At 38.0% G+C, this 19,808-nt stretch overlaps 1 protein-coding gene across 1 annotated transcript in view; it reads right to left on the minus strand.

Annotated features, from left to right (window-relative positions):
* The window catches only part of TENM3 (teneurin transmembrane protein 3), a 605,974-nt gene that overhangs the window by 145,437 nt on the left and 440,729 nt on the right, over positions 1-19,808 (minus strand). Inside the window, 1 exon segment of the mRNA XM_035700253.2 lies at positions 15,905-16,143. Coding sequence (XP_035556146.1) covers positions 15,905-16,143 — 239 coding nt within the window.

Raw genomic sequence — 19,808 nt, forward strand, 5'->3', positions numbered from 1 at the left:
TGTCTCATGGTATTCTTGGATTCAACAGATCTGAAGATGTTTACAATGAAATATTTCTTATATAGTTAAAAAAATCATTTTATAACCTTCTTGGTTTTTTGTTTTCCCTGTAGGCTTTTCTAGTTAATGAGAAGCAGAAATAAGACAATAGGCTAGTGAAATCTTATGAAGACATTTTCTTTCTGACTCAACGATCGTTCCAGTGAAAGAAATTATAGTGCACATTCCTTTTACCTTTCAAGGCTGATGGAGATGAAAGGAGTCCATGATATTAGAGCAATTCCACCCCTTCTCCAGGGCAAAAAAGGGCATTCCATTCTTTTTAACCAATGTATGCTGGTTTGATACTTAAAAGCCAGCATGGGGAACACTTGAAACCAAAATGTGTCATTAAAGAAAATTATATACCACCAAGTAGCAAGTTCAGTACCATTTTTAGTTCCATGTTGAGAGAAATGGTGCCAAATTTTGATCTTGTCTCTGGGGACCATGCCACTGAAGTTGCTATCACAGCTACTATTATTTCTACTGGCATGCCTCTGTTCTTGGATACTGCCAAATATGGATGGGAAGGAGGGGTGGTGACAGCTGGTGACATGGTCCAGCAGTCTGCCAGAACCTTAGAGCAAATTACAGGGGATGTTGTGAAGCGAACACAGAAGCAAGCACCCTTGCCATCAGAAACCCGAATGTAGCTTATGCCACCAGAACCCTGAAGAGTGACACTCTGAGGTTTTGGCAACCTGGACTATAGTTCTTAGCATGCCTGCCATTATTGGCTAAATGCTGTTTAATATTACAAGAGCAAGCAAACACTCTCACAAAGACAAAAAAAAAATAAGAGATAATATGAGAACCAGAGTCTGCTTAAGAAAAAATGGGCTTAATAAAATATCATCCTGAAAATGTCTGTAAGTCGGTTCTGCGTATGCCTCCAAATCCCTGAAAGTCCATGGAGGCAAGCTAAGGTCTAGAGTTTTCCTGTCTTGTAAATCACCTCATATCCACCATGGTACAGTTTCCCAAAAATAATCTTTCTGAGAAAGAGTCATTAAGAACATGTTATCAGAAGTTGCTGGAAAAGAAAATCGGAATCTGACCTTTTACAGTTAAGAGCACAGTTTTCAACACAGATTGCCCGTGGCGTCTTGTGGAGCTTTGTTTATACTAAAAGAGAACCGAGTCCCAGTCTCAATTCTGGCTCTAACTAGTTGTGGGACCTTGGCAAGTCACTGGGCTTCTCTGAGGCTTAGATCTCCCATTTTTATAAATATCAAAAGAACTTGCTCAAAATGATCTCTAAGGTCTCTTCCAGATTTAAATTCTTTGATACGTCAATATGTTTTAAAATATAAATATTTAGGCTACATCATTGAGCACAGGCAAAAGCATCTGGCATCAATAAGCTATCAACATATCAGAAGACTAATGCTGTTTTTCCTTTTTTAAAATTTGAAAATAAAATAAAATTGCATGGGGTCAAACAATCACTTCATGCACACAATTCCTTTGGTATCTTGGGTTGTGCAAGCAAGATCACATCATTTTATGTTTTAATTTCACAAATATATAAATACACCTGATGCTCATGGGCAGCAATTAGATTTTACAGAACAAAATAAGAAAAAATGCTCTTAAATATAAGACAATGATTTGATTTGATACATGCTTACAGAATACAGCCAGGTTTTCTATGTAAAATGAAAGCATCTCATGTAAAGATGCAGTTTGTAACTTGGACCCCTACTGGTCTAAACTGTCATTAGGAATACATAGTTTTCCATAAATTAGCTTTTGTTTTGGATTTCCTGCTGTGTTCATATACATGTTGACGGAGTGTGTTGGGCAATATTTTGGCATTCTAATCCATTATTATTTGTTATTAGCTTTCAAGTCTAATATTATTCATACAGTCTACATCTTGCTGGCCCAAACATGGTCATTTTATTTATTTTTATTTTATTTTTTCCAAATATGGTCATTTTAAAATCAATACTTTTTTGGAAAGCTTTCATATTAATATGCACTCAAGCTGTCATTAAGGAGGAAATTATCTCAACGACAGGATTTTTGATATTCAAAGGTACTAGTAACACTTGAGGTAGCAAGTGTCTCAGAGTATTATAAAATACTAAAATCATAGGTTTTATGTAAACTAATGGCTTTTTGGGGGTGAGGCGGAAGGGGACAAGAAATGGCTGCTGATATTTTACATAATCACGCTATACATTTTTCCTTTCTACTTTTTTGGCATTATGTCAGTAATGGGAAGACAGGATTATTTTGGCTACAGCAATGTCTTGATGAGACAGTGATTTAGTTATGTAGATTTTCCAGAATATTTGATTTATATTCTTTGGTGAATTAAATTTACATTAAAAATTCCACTTCCAAATTTTGTTGCTTATTTTTTCTCTCTTCACCATGTAGGTTCAGTGTAACACGCTGAAGGATGTTGTTGAGGAGAGAGTTATTCTAGCCGTCCACCGACAGCCGACATTGAAGCTGATGGGGCTTATGAAAATCAAGCTGCGGCTGTGTCTGTCACCAAGGGATTTAAGTCAGGACTTCAAAAACAGGCTGTTTTCCTAATATTTCATTAGTTTTCTCTCATGTCCAGGTTCCATTCTCTGAATGAAAGAAGCATTCACTCTCCAATCTCATGGAAAGAATAAAGTGTTGACCACCATTAGATTAGCTTGTCCAAAGGAGCCAGGCCTTATCAATCAACTTTGAGGTAACAGTTATCAACATTAAGGACTATGGCAAGAGGACCTGTTTAAAGAACATTTGAAATACACAATGAAATCATTTACATGATTTATAGACTATTCCCTGCATGCCGATACAGTGACTTTGCTGTTATCATGAAATGTACGTAACAGAAGATTCATTAGTGACAGTTATTAGTAGTTTTGCCACGGAAACTCCATGGATTTACTCATTATTCAAAAGCCTGTTACTGACTCAATTTTCACCTGGATTCCTTTCTTCCATAATAGCTTTAAGAGCTATAGCCTCACACTTGTAATGAAAGTATGTTAATAATCTACTTAAACATAAAACTTTCTTTGGCTTGCTTTAAAAAAATTTTATTTATTTGAGAGAGAGAGGGAGAGAGAGAGAGAGAGAGAGAGAGAATGGGAGAGAGGCAGAGAGAGAAGGAGAGAGAGAATCTCAAGGAGACCCCTTGCTGAGCGTTGAACTCTACCTGGGGCTTGATACTATGACCCTGAGATCATGACCTGAGCTGAAATCAAGAGTCCACCCCTCAACTGACTGCCACCCAGGTGCCCTGGCTTGTTTTGACTTTTTGAAAAAGTAGTAGAATAAATATGAGAGTGACATTTTTTTGAAATTTTAAGACACTCTAAATCTTCATTATTAAAAGGGATCCCTGGGTGGCGCAGCGGTTTAGCACCTGCCTTCGGCCCAGGGTGCGATCCTGGAGACCTGGGATCGAATCCCACATCCGGCTCCCGGTGCATGGAGCCTGCTTCTCCCTCTGCCTATGTCTCTGCCTCTCTCTCTCCCTCTCTCTCTGTGTGACTATTGTAAATAAAAAAAAATAAAATAAAATAAAATAAAAGATCCAACCCTTAGGGAAATGGACATTCCTAGAGGAAACCTGGTATATTAATGTATGGCAAAATCCAGAAAAACATCCTCTTCAAAACAATCCACTTCTCTAAGAGGTTACATCTGAGACGGTAAATGTGATCTGGGAATGTGTGTGTTGTGTGTGCATGTGTCATGGCTGTCAGGTGGCAACTTGAAACAAAATCAATGACCCTTCAGGAATCCAGGTCTAACCCTCTCATACAGTTTGTTGTTCACCATCTGTTCATCAACAAAAATGCAGTCACCATCTACTTTATCAAGTTCTGTTGTATGTGCGAAGCAAAGTGGTGTGGAATCCGCCTCACCACTGATGGTACCCTAGTTCATGATGGTAAGTTTGACAGACCTTATCTTGACCCTTGACAGACCTTGACCCTCTTAAGTCATCATGCAGGTGGGAACATATCCTAGGAAGCCACCATTCCAGCTGCTCCCCCATTAATCTGGGCTGACCTGGAGAGCAGGTCTCCTTATGAATTTATCTTAACTATTATTAACGGATATTTATGTAGCATTTGTGGACATCTATTTCAAAGCAAAATACAAAGGAAGTTGTCATCTCTGAACCTCAGGATACCTTGCTCACACTGTCAACTGGCTTTTGTATTTGGTGGTCTCACACTCTTCTCCTAAAAATAAGTGGCCCACTTTCCCACTTTACACATGCATTGCTCCTCTATATATGATTCTTTTCTAAGATCATAAAGGATTTCTCTGAGGTAGTAAAAAGCATCTAAAAATATCGTGAGTCTAAAAATAGAAAATAATTTGTGACTATTTGAAATGATTGAAATAATATGATGAGGCTTTATGTACAAATGCTATGTAACTCACATGGGCTCACTAGCTACATCGCAGTGAGGTTGTTGCAACTATAAATGTACTTAACAAAAAAGATTAAAGGATCTAGAATGAAATTAAAAGGCCCAATGAAAGAGACCAATTTTTTAGTCTCCTTAGTAATGACTCCTGTACATTAAAAAAAAAGTGCTTACTACCTTTATGATTAAATCATGAGCCATCTATGCCTTTTTATTTCATAGCAAAATATATTTTTACATTCATATCTATTTTTTTCTGTGAGATTATGAGCTTAAAAATTTAAATACATTTTTTAAAAGAAAATTTTATAGCATTACCTTAAGAGAAAAATCAACATCTCTTGAGACAAACAGAAGGCAACAGTAAGAATAAATGGAGTAAACTATGAGCAATACTATTAAAATCTACGTGGAAATGATAGCCAGCAGAAGTGTTTTTTTTTTTTTTTTTAAAGATTTTATTTATTTATTCATGACAGAGAGAGAGAGGCAGAGACACAGGGAGAGGAAGAAGCAGGCTCCATGCAGGGAGCCCGACACGGGAATCAGTCTCGGGACTCCAGGATCACGCCCCGGGACGAAAGCAGCGCCAAACTGCTGAGCCACCCAGGCTACCCAGAAGTGTTCTTTATTTGTGAAAGAAGTGTTCAAAGAGACAGATTATGACACACAAACATCTACTGAGACCTTCCTTATGACATAATCAGATATGATGGGGTAGAAGACAAAAGGGAATACATTCCTCATATTGTCATTCAGTCTTATTCTTCTATCCATGTACTCCCTTTAAATTCTTTAATCTTTATGAGAAACAATGCCCTATGATATAGTGGGGTAAAGTTCCAGGGTCAAGATAAAAAGACCTGCATCATGGTCCCTGTTTAAATATATCTGGGCTTTAACACAGCACAAGCCACTGATTCTCTGGGCCTAAGACTTTTCTTTCTAAAAAGTGTGGATAATAAAATTTGTTCTACTAGATTGTTGTAAAGAATAATAATAGCAGCTAAAACTAGTTGAGCACTTATATTTTATCAGGCACATTAATTATTTTATTAAAGAATCCAAGAGCTGTACTCTTACTAATCCTGTCTACACTGATGGAGGGTAAGTTCCCTACACAGCATTACATAGCTAAAGTGGGATATAAAACTCAAGTCTTAGTGTTTTGAGGGTCTGTACTTAAAAACAATGTTCTAAAAATATGTTGTAATGTGATATGCAAATCTGGCATTGTATTTTTCCATATAAGATTGTGAGCTCACTGTGGTAAAGACTATGTCTTTTGTGTGTGTGTGTGTGTGTGTGTGTGAATTCAGTGTTTAGGAGGGAAATTCAGTAACTGCTAAACTTAATGGAATTAAATTGACTGTGATATTGGTAATAATTACAAGGAAATACCTATAAAAAAAAGCAAATTAAAATATACAAGATACAAAACTACTTGCATCATTTCGTCTCAGAATGAAGCCCTGCCCTTGATGCTCCCATCCCCCACCCCGGGTGTCTTGGGGTGCTTGGGTGGCTCAGTCAGCGAAGGGATGGACTCCTAGTTTTGGCTCAGGTCATGATCTCATGGGTCCTCAGATTGAGGCTGGCCTCAGGCTCTATGCTCAGTGGGGAGTCAGCGTGAAGATCTTCTCCCTCTGTCCTTCTCCCCACTTGTGCATGGAGGTGCACTGTCTCTCTCAAATAAATAAATAATAGCCCTTTTTAATAGAAGAGCTAAGGGCTCCACATTCTAGAATCATATATGGTGATCTTTAAGATACCCTTGGATATCCTTCTATAGCCCTGGGAAATGTATAATAATATGTGGAAGGCTTTCTCTTCTTTAAGGGTACAAGAAGGCCTATTAAATTGATGAAGGGGACGAAAAGCTCACTAGCAAAGACAAAAAGGAAGGATCGGTCTGTGGGTCAAGCATTAGGGAGAAGTGACAATTCCAGGATGGAGGCAGCCAATGTCATGCCAGCCCTGCCGATGAAGACCACCACCAGGAGAGGAGCACCAGTTCTGTGTGTAAACGCCTGAATAAATCACCAGTGATGAAACTCATCAGGTAAAGGAAAGAATGGACATTCTTATCTTGAAAAACACTGAATATTATCTCAAAAACTCTCTTAGTATTATACAGGAGTGGGTCTAGATACAAATAGAGTTGTTCTTTGATTCCGTTTGATAAGTGCTTACAACGCATAATGGACGAGTCTCAAAGTAATGCCTTTTAGGTCCAACTCACTAATGGAAATTGGACATGCTGAGCTCCTTGGTTATCAAACGCAGAGCAATGTGATTTTCATTTCCCAACAATGTTTGAAATACCAGAAACACATATGTTTCTTAGATATCTTCAGAACAGATTAACACAGTACCCGGAATGTTTAGAAAAAACTCAGATACCATTTCTTTTAACAGTTTTAAAACGATCTTCTGGGCATACATGATAAAACTCTTCAAGTATGTATGTTCATTATCTAAAATTAAGGGGAAGGAACAATCTGAAACAGACCACACATCTTTGTGACAATTTTAAATCCAGTTGCCCCAACTTTCCAAAGTAACATTTCTTTCCCCTTCTAGGTGTTAACTACGTGATGAGGTCCTAGCGATACTCCCTCAACAAAGAAAACAAATGAATATCATCACTTTTTTTCCCCTTCAGACACACTGAGATCTTATCTTTATTATATCACAATATATTGGTTTTAATATTCCTGAGGATTGATTTTTTGGACCACATTTAGGTTTATGTGGTCAACTTAAAATTTATCCTGACATCAGCATTTGTCCAAAAACATAATCCTACTTGTTATTCAGGCTTTAGCAGGCAAACCTTTCTCTACGGCTCAAACTCCTTGAGTTCTGCCTTTTATACAGTCGCTAGTCCCCTACATTTCTCCTTTTTAAATAGCCCTCATGATGACAATTAAATGCTCACTGTTTGCATGCCCCGAGATACAATCTCTAAGAGGGCAAGGGCTGTGTTATCTTGTTCACTGCTGTATCTGTCAGTGTCTCAATAAATAAATGTTGAATGAATGATGGATGCATGAATGGATGGTCATCTCCTTCTCTGGCGTTACATTACAAAGCACTAACAAAGGAACTGTAGAATCTTAATTTTAAGAAAGAAAGACGAGGTGTGAATAGTTAGTAGACATCCTAAGGGTATGTAGAAACAATAAATTAAAAGAATCAATACATATCTGAGTTTTATTTTACCTTATACTATAGGATAAGACCTCTGTTTGAATATAGATCCAATAGAACTTAAATGTTTTATGATGAATTCCTTCCTAAAACTCCTAGCAATCTATCAAGTTTTTTAAAAAATCACATATATACCAGTTACTTTTCCTTTCACTCCTCTGTATGTAGATATTTCTCCCCGAACACACTGCTCTCAGTCCCACTAATGTAAAAGCAAATGGCATATGCAACACCAATTAAATATTTATGCAATGTAGCACTGAAATGGTAAATATTGTATTATGCTTTCCACTTGTCATTAGTCAGGAGATGTTGCTACATTCCACAAAAATGATAGCCTAAAACAGAGAAAACAGCACCGTATTTCACAGAGAAGATATTTATGTCTGGCAGAAACTGGAGTTTAGCTGGCTTTAAAGGTATTTCTTATTGTTGCTGTCCTTGGGTGTTTTTCAAGTCAGGGAGATCTTTATATTTGAATGGTAAAAACGTCTGTATAAATAGAGTATTTCTCATATATTATTTACTTTAGCTGACCTCGTATCAAGCTAAGAGTAAAATAAATGACTTTTGGGGGAGAGGAGGAGCTTATTTCCCACATTTGAATTAATTTCTTGAAATGGGTTGTGCTTTCTTTTTTACGTTTGGTAATAAACAATATGACAATGAAGTCAAAACTGAACATTTGTATGTTGTGCTAATAAAAGGCAACAAAAAAATTATAATGTCCCAAAGCTGAGGGTGCAGTATACAACCATTTTCTTACTTTGGATTTCAAGTTAGAAGTCAACAGATGCAATTACATGGAGTTGACTATAAAGGAACAGGATTCTAAGTGACTTCTCAACCTTTGCTAGGTTTCTTTGATATGCCAGACATGGAAAACTGATATTTTCTATAAATTAGTATTTTCTATAAATTAATCAAACTATTATTTTCTATAAATTTCTATAGTTCTTATTGGAAGTCAGGACAGAGTGCAAATATGACAGGAGAATAAACTTTCTGTGGATGCTGGAGGGATACACACACACACACATACATGCATATACACACAAATACATATATACATGCACACACATATTTATCTATATATGAAAGCACAATTTCACCCATACAAACTGCTGTCTTCAAAAAAGAAAAAATACAACTATCTAGAATGGGTTTTTGGTAGATTTTCTCCTTTTTGAATTTATAGACTCTCTGCAGAGTGCTGCAGTAGTATGCTTTATCTTATTACTATTTTCCCCCTCTTCGAGAGGTAAACTGTTTCGTTCTAATCCTGCATTTACCACCAAATCAGGTTTAATATGTCCTTAATTTCATGTGTCCAAGGATAAAATAAAATATTGATATATTGATTTAAAATTTTTAGTTTATAAGTTTCAATCTTTGAACATACAGGCAATATATTTTTTCTTCAACGTGATGAAATCACATTAGTATTATTAAAAAGCCAGCATTCCGTCTCAAGCAAAATGCATTTTCAGAATGTAATGCAACCAGGAGTTAAGAGAAGAAGCTGTAGTGAAAAATGGGATGTAATTCATTGCTTGGCTGTGTTCTATCACCTAATAAAACAGCACTTTTATTACAAAGACATGTCCAAAAAGAAAAAAGAATGTCACAACACATTTTATTTTGCCATATATATTTAAATGGTTGATTTTTCATGAAGCATAAAGGGCTGGCGTCTTTTCCCTCTGACCCTGAATTGCATATATATTGTTGGTACCATAATCAATTTCAAGGTACACAGGCAGGTAAAAATGTTCATAAAATGCAAATCGACATAGAAGTAGGGCAGGTAACTGCCACGGAATCATAACTGCAATGAACCTAAATTCGACAGGTTATGTTTTGCTAGATCTAGGGAATGCTTATGTTGTTAAACAGCCTTTTTAGCAGACATGTGACAACATCTATTTTAGGAATCAGTTGGTAGCAGCTGTTCAAAGGAAATAAATAACTACACATGTATTTTTTAAACGAAAAGGAATATTGAAAAGGCAAGTATTTCTTTGGTTAGCAACATATGTCAGGAGTCCAGAAGAAGAACAATGTGGAGCTTTTTTCTCGTTATTAGGAAATGAGTTAAAAAAACCAGTCTTTTTAAAGTTAAGATATTTGCAGGGAGGGAAAAAAAAAAAACAAAACTATGGAGGGTTTGGAGGGAAATGGGAAGCAACTGTTTTTTTTTTTTAAGATTTTATATATTCATGAGAAACACAGAAAGAGAGAGAGACACACACACAGGCAGAGGGAGAAGCAGGCTCCATGCAGGAAGCCCCATGTGGGACTCGATCCGAGACTCCAGCATCACACCCTGAGCCGAAGGCAGACGCTTAACTGCTGAGCCACCCAGGTGTCCAGGGAAGCAACTGTTAATGCAACAAGGGCACCCTTTTTGGAGATGATAGAAATGTTCTAAATTGAGTGTGGTGACAGTTGCAAACTGTGCAAATGCATTAAACACCAATAGATACTTTCAATGGGTGACCTGTATGGTATGTGAATTATACCTCAATAAGGCTGTATATTAAAGAAAATCTGTCATCAAATGAATTATTGGTTGGGATATACCAGCCCAAAAATTGAGAAAATATGCTAGTATAATATAATTTGATAAGATTTTTGTTTTTTCTCATTTCTCTTAAATTTAAAGAACATGTGCAAATACCAAAAAGTGCTATTCTACATGGGAAATTATTTGGATTTTCAGACTCTGCCTAAAAGTTTTTGGAAATAGTAATGAGGTTAAATGTCTATCATGGTGTCACTGGAAATTTGACTTCATTTTGCTGCAGTTTTAAACAGTGTTAACATAATTATTCCAACATTTATTTTGACTTAATAATGTTTCAATGATGCTTATGATTTATGATAAGATTTATATGTGTGCTGCAACATCAAAATTGTAGGTTAGCTTCCACCCAGGAAAAAAAGACCTCCGTGAGTAAAGAATCATCAATGTTCCTACTCATTCTATCACTGAACAGAAGCAAAAGCAACAGTAACCAACAGACCCTCCTTTTTTTAATTCACTCTTTGGTGAACAACTGCTAGATATTTGCCCACCTTTATAATTTTCTAATTTTAGAACAGGAAAAGAAGAAGAATGAGTAAATTCAGGCCCAGAAGAACTGGCACAGGTTTTTTTGTTTTGTTTTGTTTTTTTTTGATAGGTTTGTATCACTAAGTATTATTATTAAGCTTCACCTTTGTCTTCGATAGAATTTTCATTGGGTAAAGACATATCAACTCAAAGATTAATGCATTAAAGGATGATTTTAATTGGGAGTTCAGCAATCTAAAGAAAATCATAATGTGACTCTGCTGAAAAGAAGTTGGCCATGCTTGGGCATTTGATTCTTAAAATTGGGCTATGACCAATCATGGTACATCCATTCTATTATGTATCAGCTACAGCTTCTCAATTCAGCTCATTCCTCCATCCCAACAGGGCTTCACGATCTGTCCCCAGCTAGTTTCCTAATAGCTGGTCTATACTTATGCTGTCAAAGTGGTAGCCACTAGCCACATATGGCTGCTTGAGTTTCAATTAATCAACAATAAAATTTAGAGTCCAATTCTTTAGTTCACTAGCTATATTTCAAGTGCTCAATAATTACATGTATCTGGTGACTACTGAATTGAACAGGGTAGAAACAGAATGTTTCTACAGAATGTTATAACATTTGACAGTGCTGGCCTATAGCCTTGCTATTCAAAGTGCGGTCTGTGGGCCACAGCAGGATCACCTGGGAGCCTATTTGAAATACAGACCCTTTGGGGGGCCTGGGTGGCTCAGTTGGTTAAGTGTCTGATCCTCATTTCAGCTCAGGTCATGATCTCAGGGTAGTGAGATCAAGCCCCGCTTCGGGCTCCACACTGGGTATGCAGCCTGCTTAGGATTCTCTCCCACTCTCTCTTTCTCAAAAAACTCCCCAAAACCCACCAGATTCTTTGTTTTCACTTCAGATCTGCTGAGTCATGACATGCATTTTAGTAAGATCCCCAGGGGATTCCTAGGAATACTGAAGTTTGAGGACACAAGACTGTCTTTAAATTGCAAGTTCTGGAATGCCACTGAAGAAATCTTACAAAAAGAACAACAATAGAAATGATGGTTTTTCATTGCTATGCTTCAATATCTTCAATATCTTCCCACTTTCAGTTTGTTAAAAACCTCAGGGGAGGTAGTATAGTAGAGTGGGGTCCTTGACACCTTCCAGTCCAGCTTCCATCATTGCCTCCCTCAAATGATAGATTCTCCCTGTTAAATGGATGATCGATTCTTCTTATTAAATTCATGGTGTTGTTGCGAAAATCAAGGCAATTCATATGCAGCTTCAAACACCATATTCTGGTGCACTGTGAGTGCTCCATGGGCACCACTGTGGGTACATCATGTACCTTCCTTTCCATGCTTTGAATGATCTCTCTTCAAGGTGATCTCCCACTAACCATTCTGTCATCAAACCTAGTGAACTCAACTCTTCATCTGTCAGGCAGATAACACCTGCTACCTTCAAGTCTTTCCCCGACATCTTCAGCCAGAGATAGGTATTTTTCTTCCCTTCTCTTCTAGTTTTTGCTCATAAGGCTCAAGCTGCTATGAGCATATGTACTCTTCAAAGCGTGTTTGCATATATCGCTTGACCACGAGCTTCTGGAAGAAAAGCTAATTTGAACCTCTAACATCTATCAAAGTGCCCAGCAAAATGTTGACCTAAAAATAATTGTCGAAAAACCATAAAACAACAATAAAATGTTCTAGCCTGGGATTGGAAAGGGCCAAAAATACTGATAATAAGTAGCATTGGTAGCTGTGTAAACCGGGTAATTTGGCCATGGTTTTGCAAAATGTAAAACATACCCGCCATTTTGGTACACCCTTTCACAGAATTTATTCTGATAAAAAATTTGATCAACTGGGGGCTCCTGGGTAGCTCAGTCCACTGAGAGTCTGAATCTTGATTTTGGCTAAGGTCATGGTCTCAGGATCATGAGATCAGCCCTGTGTGGGGCTCTGTGCTCAGTGGGGAGTCTGCTTGGGATTCTCTCTCTCCTTCTGCCCCCACCCTACTTGTACACGCTCTTGTGCTCTCTCTCTAAAATAAATACATAAATCTTGAAAAAAAATTTGATCAAATAAACACACACACACACACACACACACAGATGCATAAGAAAATAGTCACTGCATTTTTGGGAACTGGTTAAACATAGCCATTAAATAAAATCATACACATATGATGTTTAATAAGTGACAAGTGAGAAAAACTGGTGCCACATGCATTAAAAATATGGAAACTCTGTATGCCTGGACAAATATCTGGAAGAGTATATCCCAAGAAGTTAACACGTGGTTACCTACACAGAAAGTTCACAATGACCCTATGGGAAATGTATTTTCCCTTTCTTTTTCACTCTTTCCTCATTCTCTGAAACTTTGATACAAAGAGGAAAACAAAGTCTATTCTCCTCCTCTACTCCCTCCCTTTCAGCAGTTATTCACCTTGACTCCCCCGAGATAACTTTATCTTAGAGAAGAGACATGCTAATACTATATTCTCCTAACTTCTCACCACCTCACTGAAAGGTGATAAAGAAAATTCTAGGACATGAGTAATTCCTCAAGCTTTTTATTTTTTGTTTTTACTTCTTTCATAAGGCTTTGACTTTATATTGACAGTCAATAGGAGAAAAGGGATCTCTAAGGGAATGGGAAAAAAAGTTTAAGGATGGCTGCACTTTTATTAAAAGTTATGAGGTCAATCTGATGAGGACATTGGTCTCCCCATTGATTCTGGGGGTTTATCAGACTGATCTAAGCTGGACAGGCAAGGGTCTCCTTTCTCCATCCCTGCTTTACATGCACGCTCAATAGGAAAGGACAACCTTCCCTGACAGAAGCGCCCTATTCTTGTTTTCAAGGGTAAAGGCAGTCTCTTCAGTCTGAAAAGATGTATCATGCTAACTGATGAACAAAATCCTTTACCTGATTTAAACAGCAACAACAAAAATCACTGCGTTGGTGTGTAAGTCATTTAAGTATAGGAGGCCAGTGAAAACTGTTAAGTATAGTTGTGCTGAATTAAAGCAATGCAAGTGTGAGATGAGATCATTCTTTGATGATAAATGTAACTCTTGCCAGGTAACAGCTGGACTGCTTCGCCTCAAGTTCTAGCCCAAGAACTAGATCACTGCAAATGTTTGACAAGTATCTGCTGAACTGAGTATATTAACTATCTAACTTGTACATTTCCATGTGGGGAGAGAGAAAACCAGAGGGACAAGCTGAGGATAGTAGTACTACCAGAATAAACTATGATGTTACCTACTAAACAGGAAAATAAGCAGTTTGAAGAAAAGGAACATTTTGGGCTTTTACTTAGAAGTCTGATAATTATATTTACTAAGGGATCCATGAACAGAGGACAGGTCTCAAATAATAGGGAGCTAATCTCACATTAAAATGTTATTTTTCATGATAGTCACCCATTGTAAATAAAATCGCACAGTCTCAGAACTGATATTTAAAGTACTGAACACCTACCTGTTAGGTCACAGGCTCTTAAAATCAGAAAGGTTATACCTAACCACACAAAAACAACAGAGACGCTGACTTCCAGCCCTGTGTGGTAGCTCTCGATCTGTTTGGCATGTACCATGGTAAAAAAAAAAAGAATCCCCTACAAATATGTATGCTTAATTTATTATGTCCCATTTATGCCTAGTGCATTTCAGAACCTTTTAAAATTCTTTAGTAGCACAGTGCTGACAGATATAGATAATTTATACAACTAGAAGAGATTCTCTTAATGGCTAGGTATTTTCTAGCTGAATACTAGAAATCTGTGTCTGAATACTGATTTTTGTTGTGATGTTCCTCATTTACCCTGCGTAGCGTTGTTTCATGAGGGTGGGATCTTGGTCAAGTGACAACGCTTTTGGTACCTGGTATGAGCATTTTTAAGAGGAGGGAGTCAACTCAGATTGAAAAATTAAAAAGGCTTCATCTCTGATGGACAGTGGCCCAATGAGGTGATGTATGAAGCACAGTGATGGGAATTATGAGGTTGTTTCCATGTTCAGTGGGAAAGTGTCCTGATTCATTAGTGATGTCTGCCATGGCCAAAGGATTGGAAATAATAGTATACAACATGCCCCAGAGTTGCCATCTCTAACTCAATTATCTCTAAAATTCCTTCATGCTTTACAATTCTATATTTCTCTTAAATGTTGCGACTAAAAATGGTTAGTTCACTTTCCAAAATACATAATTTATAAGGAGTATAGTAGCTAATGACAGAAATGGGTTCACTGCAAAAGCATCAGACTGTTCTATATACAGATCTGTAATACTCGTGTTCAGTTCTAAAATTTCATAGGCATCAGAAAACGCTTTGTAAACTTGAGGACACGTCACTGGCTGTGGCTCTTGCTGGATAAACCATATAGCTTGTGACTGATCACCATGGACACCATTAGCGTTTCGATGTGGTATGCCTTTTCCACACTCACAAACGGGTCAAAATCTGCTGTGGTCATTGCTGGCATTTTAAAAAGCCATTGCCCATAGTTCAAATGCTCATATGTGTTACGAAACACTTAAATAAAAGCCAATTTACAACTGCTATTAGCAGCTTCCATCATTTGGGTTACTATGAAATGAAAAAGAGGATCAATACTACATCATAAAAGATGAAAAATCCACATATATGAATGAGTATGTAATCCATTCATTGTTTTATGGATACACAGTTCTCTGGAGAGTGTTGCTGAGTGCAAGATGATGGTCCTGAGTGATGGGTTTTACATTCAGATAGCTGAGTTAGCTGAAAGATGCCTCACTGTACAAGTAGCAGAGAGCTCCCCATCGACGATGCATCAAAGGGGACTCCTAAGCAGTGTCCCTTCCTGCAAGTGCTTGAATGATTCTGTGTACACGAGATGTCACAGACTTACCCATGTTTCAAGAGGGATACGTCAAACACAAGTTCACACCCTAGTCTGTGCCCAACTGTCAACTTTATTCTTTCTGCAAAGACAGCTTTTCTATTTATCTGCAGTTGCCAAAGATTACTTGAGATACTCCGTGATTTTTAAGGTACTAATTGATCTTCTCTCTGGAAGATGAACCTCGTGATATACTTCTTGGCCACAAAGATAGAGGAGACCAACATGACGACAATATAACATCCTGATGGAGAGACAAAGTAATTGTAAAAATTTGTCCTTACCTATAAAATATGATAGGAGTATTGCCAGGAGCACGGAGACCCCTACAGCACACAGGGCAGTGCATTTCCAGCTACAGTACTTTGAAGACTTCTTGAATTTAAAAGCACTTCTTGATAGGGTGTTTCTAGGTAGTGGCCGAGTAGGCGGCGAGTAAACAGAGCCAGATGCCATCGTGTAACCTGGGGTTGCAGTGCTGAACAGTGGCGTTGTCCCTGTTCCTGTTTTGAATAGGAAATGCCTGCAGAACAAGAGAATATCGCCATGAGATGCGAATATGCTCACATGTGGGAGACAGACTCAGCTATACATTAGCTCTTCCCTCTCTTCTCTTTGTCTCTCTCCATCCCCCATGACCTTATGTAATTAAAAAAATCAAGAATTAAGGAAATATTTTAACCAACTCATAATGGTGACTCTGATGATCGAACTGATTTGTAATGGATATACCTGTAATGGATACAGAAACTGATTTGTAACACAGATTCAAGTAGATATCTTGAGACACTACGAAGTTATTCTAATCACACCATTTCCCACACAAAACCATTCTGGAACTCCCTTGTATGAATTACATTAAGAGCATATTCACATTCCACTTAAGAAAACGAATCGCCTTACTTTACAGCCACACGTGTATTTACCGCTGTGTGAGACTACGTCCTCATATGCACACAAGTATGCATGACCACACTGAGGTTCTGCAGGATGATTTATTTTCTGGAAGTCCACAGAAACATTCTAACCCCAGCCTGCTCTCCCACTAACAAGCACTAGCAAGCTTGGCCACAGGCAGCTGGTCAGGTCTCAAGGGATGCAAAGTAGTTTTATTTTTAGCCTATGTCAAACATAACCAGGGGAAAAGGGAAGAAAGAGGAAGGAATCATAGAACACTTCTAAAATCAAACTAAATAAATGAGGAGGTCCGTGAAGCAGGTTTTTTTTTTTTTTTTTTTTTTTCGTGAAGCAGGTTTGAGATCAAATAGAGAGTGTCTAACAACTGAGCTGGATGGCAGTGGAGAGAACCGCCTCTAAAAGTTGTAGATTCTCTTACTTTGAAAATGTGTAAGCAGAAATGAAATGACCACAGGACAAGAGTGCTGTGTAAGAAATTCTTCAGGAAAGATGACTAGTTTAAGATTCCTATTAACAACAAAAGTTCCCCAATTAAAAGAAAAGCACCACATTTTTCGTGCTTTATATTTCATATTATACCAGTAATTTATTGTGAGTTCACTTTATGTCCTAATAAATTTTCCCTAATACCAGGTCCAGTGAGGTCAACAGACTATGTTCTCTCTTGCATATACAGGAGGTTATGGGTATTTTGGAATATTCCACCATGATACAAACACAGTTTTTGTGAAAGATGACTGGAGATAGTACACAGCTGAATATTTTAACTTTTAGTACTGATGTACTTATTTTAATGTATCACAAAAAAATTAAATATATCAAATAAGTTAAGGGGTTAAAAGGACAGAACTTGGAAGCTAGACAAGACTCCTGAGGTTCAAACCCCACTTCACTGCTTACCAGGTCTGTGTCCTTGGGCAAGTTACTTTATCTTTTTGTGTTTTGGTTTCTTAATCTGCAAAATAGGGGCACTAATAGTATCTGCCCTTCAGGGGTTGCTACGAGGCCCTTAAAGGAGTTAATATATACTGTGAAGTGCTTGGAATATAGTAAGCACAACAGAAGTGTTGTATAAATATAGGAGGAATCAAACTCATGATCTTATGTACATTACTGCTTATGGATATTATCGCAAAGGCTAGTCAGTGTTTAAGTTACAAAGAATCCATTTCCAAAAAACTGCTAAGTGACTATTCACGTAGCTGGTTTGGAGATATGGCAAAAGTCATGAAAGTTTGCTTAAGATGGTATAGTGTTAGGTACAATGGCAAGAATTCTGGAGTAGAAATTAGATCTGAGTTTAAGTTCCTGGTTGATCATTTCCTAGATACGTGATCCTACGAAGCCTCTGTTTTGTTGTTTTTCATCTGTAAAATGGAGCTAATGATGTACTTATCTCACAGGGTTATAAGCCAGTTAATGTATGTAAAAATGCTTTTCAGGGCGCCTGAGTGGCTCAGTTGGTTAAGCATCTGCCTTCAGCTCAGGTCATGATCCCGGGGTCCTTGGGATCGAGGCCCTTGTGGGGCTCCCTGCTTAGCGGGGAGCCTGCTTCTCCCTCTGCCTGCCACTCCCCCTGCCTGTGCTCTCTCTCTGTCAAATAAATAAATAAAGTCCTTAAAAACAGTAAAAATGCTCTGTCAACCACAAAATTAGAACAGATGTAAATGATAAATTGTTACTTCTTCTATAGATTACACTAGTAAGTATATTGTGAATCCATTTTTCCCCATGGAGGCACTTTATAAGGCAAGTTTATAGCCGGAGTTAAATCTTATGTTGGAAACAATATTTTTTGAATCTCCTACCATATTCTTATTCAGCATGGTTATTAAGAATGTGGGCTCTGGAAAACTTCACCTATAATGAGCTGAATGGTGTTTGGTGAATGACTCAAGTTTTCTGCATCTTGGTTTTATCATCTGTAAAATGGGAATGTGAATAGTAGCTCCTGTGCAGACATTTTATGAGCATTAAGTGAAGCAACACACATGTTGTGTTTTTATTAGTATCTCACACAGGGTAAGGGCTCAATAAGCATCAGCTGTTTGTCTTCCCAAAGTCCCAATTGGAACCTGCATTCCAAAAGACCAAAAATCATCATTTGAAGACTTTAAATCCCAATTCAAAATTAACACCCTCTAAAATCAATGTTTACAAAATTAATTCCCCACTTTGCAAATCTGATATTGCCAGTTTGACACGCCAGCAAGCACTCTGGATAAGGAGATGGACTGTAGCCAGGCAGGAACCTGATCATTTAGACAAGCAATCTCTTTGTGTGAAAGACCAAATACTAAACAGTTTAGCTTTTCTGGCCATACTAGCTCATGATAGCAGCCACAGATAATACATAAAGGACTGTGTGTGGCTGTATTCAAATAAAACTTCATTTATGGACACTGAAATTTTAATTTCATATAATTTTCCCATGCATGTCATGAAGTTTTTTCCCCCAGACACTGAAAGGTGTAAAAAACATTCCTGGCTTGTGATCGCTATAAAAACAGGTGTCAGGTAAGATCAGACCTGTCAGCTGTGGTTGGTCTCCTGGTCTGAGTTCGTACTTTTTTTTAGCATTATATGTGACGAGTGTGCAAGATGTTCAGCAGCCCAAAGGGACAGACTATTTCCTCAACGCCATGGAAAGGATTAAAAAAAGCAGTCCAAAGGATGCACATTCAGTGCTCTTGGAGAAGGTGATGGACAGTTACACGCAACCGGACACGAACTGGTTACTCTCCATTGTCCCATCATGCGTACTTCCTTCAGAGCGCTTCTTACAATCAGTTCTTGTTCATTGGTTTGTATAGAGGATTAAAATTGTAAAATCCTATTTAAAGTGTGTTTTTCCTCCTGAAATTCTACCCCCCTTGGGCTGTCTTTGCTCTACTTCGCCTCTCTCAATTCCAGCGGCTGCTTCACTGCAATTGCCTCCAGGAGAGATGAGACAAAATGAGCAGCAGAAATAGCCCAAATCTCTTGCTGGTTTCCTACAGTCCCATCCACTGGGGGACAGTCACAATGTTTGGGTAAAAGATGGTGTGAGATGAAAGGGGTTTCCCTCCAGATTTGGAGGAAATCTGCAGGCAGGGAGCTGATAGGCCAGAGGCCTCAAATGGGCCCAGTGAGAGACACCTGCCCTCTGCTTCAGAGGCAGCATCCTGGGGAGGTGGCATGGCTCCAGAGAGGGATGAGGCTCTCTCTGCTACTCCCATGCCACCCGTGATGGTCTAGAAATAGCAGAGAGCGCTACCTGATGATACTATG

Source organism: Canis lupus, chromosome 16, assembly GCF_003254725.2.
Source record: "Canis lupus dingo isolate Sandy chromosome 16, ASM325472v2, whole genome shotgun sequence".
NCBI lineage: Eukaryota > Metazoa > Chordata > Mammalia > Carnivora > Canidae > Canis > Canis lupus.